Below are 4,309 nucleotides of genomic sequence, written 5' to 3'. Positions count from 1 at the left end.
TTTTTTTTCCCCGAGAAAGGGAAGTAAGTAAACCTTCTTTCCAGAAATGAGGTCTGAGTTAATTATAGGGGCATTGTGATCTCTTTTCTTAGGAGAAAAATGAATAACATGGGTGGAAAAGTATCATTTCCCATGCCCTTGAGTTTCTAGTCGTATTCTTTCCTTCCCACCAAGTGCACTGCTGACATTCCCTCAAATAAATTTCCATTTTCCTTCTCAGTTGTATCTAGTGTGGTCCGACAGAGGGCAAGGGAGAAGGATTGGGGTAGGGAAGGGTCCCCCATTGATGAAGTTCTTTCAGAAAGCACCAAAAATCAAAAGGATGAGCGGGAAAGAACTCTGCCTGTCTAGGAATGGGGAAACAAAAAAATGATCCTGTCCCCAAACCTTTTCCAACCCTCCTCCGAGGAAACGGGATGCGAGTCTGCAGCTGTCACCACTCCTGCCTTGGGAGATGGAAATTTTCCCCAAACGTGAGACCCGCCTACTCTAATGGAGTTGGGGCCCCCACCAGTTTAGATTAGCAGTTCTAATCAACCTCTGGCGGTCCTCGAAGCATCCAATTTCCCAGCATTTAGAGGAAGAGGGAATTGAGGAGGGGAGAACCTTAAAACTCTAGAAATGCTCCCATAACCCCAGTGTTTGCCCGCAGCCCAGTTTGCGTATGGGTGGTGGGTCCAGAAAAGGGGTAAGGAATTGGCAGTGGATATGTGTAAAAGCCAGACCCAGAAAGGCAGGAGGGAGGGAGGGAGGGAAATATAAGATAAATGGCTTGGATCAGTCCTTTTCTTTGGGGTTTGGGGGTTTTAATCCACAGTGGGTCTAGCTTTCTCCGCATTGATTGACAATAAAGGCGGGTATGAAATATTCACCAGGGCCACTCTCTCTTACTAAATATTTAACACAACATTAGAAGAGGTTTTTCCCAGACTTAGCCAGGCACCGGCTGGACTCGTTGGCTCGCCCCTCTGATAGATGACTAATTCCATATCCCAAAGCGGTCGAGAAGGGAGTAGAAGAGTGAGAGAAAGTTGGGATGCTCAGAGGTAGACTCTCTCACCTTGCTGTCCACCCAAAAAGAAAAGAAAGGGCTCCCTCCTCCCTCCGTTAGACCCCACATCCAGGAGCAAAGAAGTTACCAAACTCTTTTCCAATCTGCCAAACAGGTTACTGTGTATAGTGAGGGCGAGGGAATAAATCATTAAAACCCTGGGGGAGAAGAATAAATCCGCTTCTTCCCAGATGGAAAGGGATAGAAATGAATGTCAACCCCCCCCCCACACACACACAATCACATACACACACCTAGTCCCTATCTAAATAGAGGGAGAGGGAGCGAGACCCCTTTCCCATATGTGAGAACTTCCCTCCCCTTCCTTCAGTCCTGAGGGGGAAAGCGGTAGGGATAAGAAAATATAACTAGCCCCCCAAACTCCCCCTCTCCGCCCGCCCCCACCCTCTCTCCCCTTTTGCTAGCTCCCTGGAATGGAGAGGAGGGGAGTGACGAGAGAACAGGAATACAAATCTGCAATTGATTTTCATAATGTTTCTGCGGTGTTCTCAAACCAATCGCCTGAACCTCCCCGGTCTTACCTAAGAGAGAACCCCTCCTACGTCTCTGAAGTGCTCCGAACTGATATATGACAATATCTACTTTGGATCACGTGCTCGGGGAGAGAGACTAAGACGGATAACGCGTCATCTCGCCTTCCCAAATTTTTCCCCCCTCGCTAGACTGGGTCCAAAACCTCCATCTAGAGCAGGCAGAAAAGGAGAACGATGTTTAACTCGGTTAACCTGGGTAACTTCTGCTCGCCGTCGCGCAAAGAGAGGGGCGCTGATTTCGGCGAAAGAGGGAGCTGCGCCTCCAATCTCTATCTGCCCAGCTGCACTTACTACGTCCCCGAGTTCTCCACCGTCTCTTCTTTCCTGCCCCAGGCCCCCTCTCGCCAGATCTCCTACCCTTACTCCACCCAAGTGCCCCCAGTCCGGGAGGTCTCCTATGGCCTGGAGACCTCGGGGAAATGGCATCACAGAAACAGCTACTCTTCCTGCTACGCAGCGGACGAGCTCATGCACAGGGAATGCCTCCCTCCTTCCACCGTGACCGAGATCCTCATGAAAAACGAAGGCTCCTACGGCAGCCATCACCACCCCAGCGCCCCCCACCCGGGTCCCGGTTTCTATTCGTCAGTCAACAAGAACAGCGTTCTGCCCCAAGCCTTCGACCGATTCTTCGACAATGCCTACTGTGGGAGCGACGGACCAGCCGAGCCCCCATGTGTGGGCAAGGGAGAAGGCAAGGGGGAACCCGATCCCCCCCAGCCCGGGGTCCTAGCTCCCCGGCCCGAGTCCGGCGGAGACCCGGAGGACGAGGAGGAGAACACTAACCCCAGCTCATCCGGCTCTTCCCACTCCGCCAGCAAAGAGGCTAGCAAGGGAACCAGTTCCAGTAGGTAGCGAGTCTCCTAGCCAGTAAACTGGGGGAGGTTAAGGGCGGAGGGGGGAAGCAGGCGGGGGGTGTTGACTCGTGTTTTGGGTCGGTCTGATTTTATGTGGAGTTTTATAAGCATTCAAAGGATTTTATTATAACCTACAAAGCCCTCTCTCCGAACGACTCGACTTTTTACGATGGAGAAAGGGTGGGGAGCGAGGGAAAAGGGCTCTTTGGAAATGCTCTGAGAACCCCCCCCCCCTTATCTCCCTTAGTCTGTGAAATTTTTAAAAGCGCCACCATCGCGGGCGATATTAACTTTGATCGTGAACTTAGAGGAGCATTTAAGGAAGGAAGGAAGGATCGGGGAACTGAACTGCTGAGGGGTGGGAGGGAGGGGAGGAGTGGAGGGGGAGAAAGGGGAGGGCGAGAGTGAGACCGAGAGAAGAGAGAGAGAGAGGGGGGTGGGGGGGCTAGAGAGGCAATTGAGCAGAACATTAAACAAGAGAGGCAATCGAGGAATGGTTTGCTTCATCTCCTTTTAGGTTTTCTTTAAAAACTGAAAGGAAAAGAAATGTCTGGGGGTCCTTAGGGCGAGGGGCAGAACACTTCAGTCCATTGGTGGAAAGTGGTAGTGAGGGGACAGTTACAGGAGGTTGTATTTTATCTCACTTCTGTGGGGTCTGGAAAAAGTGGTGGTGGGGTTTTCTCCCCGTCTGTCAGCAGCTCCAAAGCTTGGCTAAATTGCAAAATTCAATAGCTAAAAATGCAGGCTCCTAGGAAGAAGTGGCCTCCTGGAAAAGCGTTCATTCTCGCTTCCCACCGACCAGCTACTAGGCCTGGATGGCTGGAGTGGATTGAGCGCCTATGCACCTAACCATTCCCCGGATTTCTATTCCACTTACTTGGTCAAGAGGACGGAGTGAGGACCCAACAGATTTCTAGGAAATAGGCACTACAGAAGAGGTTAAGTGGGTAAAGAAGGCCCTTAAGGGGTTAGGAGAATTTAGGTGAAGACTGAGGAGACGAAAGAGATAGGCAAATGTGAAGATTTTTCTTTCTTTCTCCCCAGTCCCTCCTTCCAGGCTCTGCTTGTGCCTTCTTGTTGCCTCTCTGAAATATTAACCCACATTAAGGACATACAAACAATATAAATGACTCCCGGGAATAACATAAGCAGGTCGAATAATTCCGGGGGAAGTCTGCTCCCAGAGCCTCTCGGGCCATATACTCTGGTGGTCGTCGGGAGGCTGTATGCGCCCTCCTTCCAAGAGCACCCTAGCAGGATGGAAGGAAGAGGCCGAGGGTCAGGGCTAGGGCGGATGGAGAGAGTCTCCTCCCCAGGTTTCTGGGGTCTTTGACTTCTGACTTGTCTCTTTCCCCCTCTCCTTGTACTTGTTCCCCTCCCCTAGACGCCCCCCGCACCCGAAAGAAGCGCTGCCCTTATTCGAAATTCCAGATCCGGGAACTGGAGAGAGAATTTTTCTTCAACGTCTATATCAACAAAGAGAAGCGGCTGCAGCTGTCCCGGATGCTGAACCTGACAGACCGACAAGTGAAGATTTGGTTTCAGAACAGAAGAATGAAAGAGAAAAAACTGAGCAGAGACCGACTGCAGTATTTCTCTGGGAACCCTCTATTGTAAATCTTGGACTGGGCTCTACTGTAAACCTTGGACTGGGAGGGGGAGGTTAGGGGAGGGAGGGAGGAAGGTGTGAGGTTATTTTATTTTATTATTTTATTTTATTTTATTTTTCTAACTCGCCTTCTCTCTGCGAGTGGAAAACTGGACTATGGCAACCGGTGGGGGGCTGTGGGGCTCTCCAATTCTTCCACCCCTCCCTTCAATCTCTCCCCAGAACTATCTGTCTCCAC

The 4,309-nt window shown here is 50.9% G+C and overlaps 1 protein-coding gene across 1 annotated transcript; it reads left to right on the top strand.

Moving 5' to 3' along the window:
• The first annotated feature begins 1,627 nt into the window (after nt 1-1,627).
• HOXC11 (homeobox C11) lies at nt 1,628-4,103 on the top strand. Its single transcript, XM_074220729.1, has 2 exons — nt 1,628-2,452; nt 3,847-4,103. Exons 1-2 carry the CDS (start codon nt 1,780-1,782, stop codon nt 4,077-4,079), a joined length of 906 nt encoding a protein of 301 aa, XP_074076830.1. The 5' UTR covers nt 1,628-1,779; the 3' UTR covers nt 4,080-4,103.
• The last annotated feature ends 206 nt before the right edge of the window (nt 4,104-4,309 follow it).

This window comes from Macrotis lagotis, chromosome 2 (assembly GCF_037893015.1).
Source record: "Macrotis lagotis isolate mMagLag1 chromosome 2, bilby.v1.9.chrom.fasta, whole genome shotgun sequence".
Lineage (NCBI taxonomy): Eukaryota > Metazoa > Chordata > Mammalia > Peramelemorphia > Peramelidae > Macrotis > Macrotis lagotis.
The sequence above is the reverse complement of the archived record's forward strand: the minus strand, read 5'-3'. Positions and strand labels throughout refer to the sequence as shown.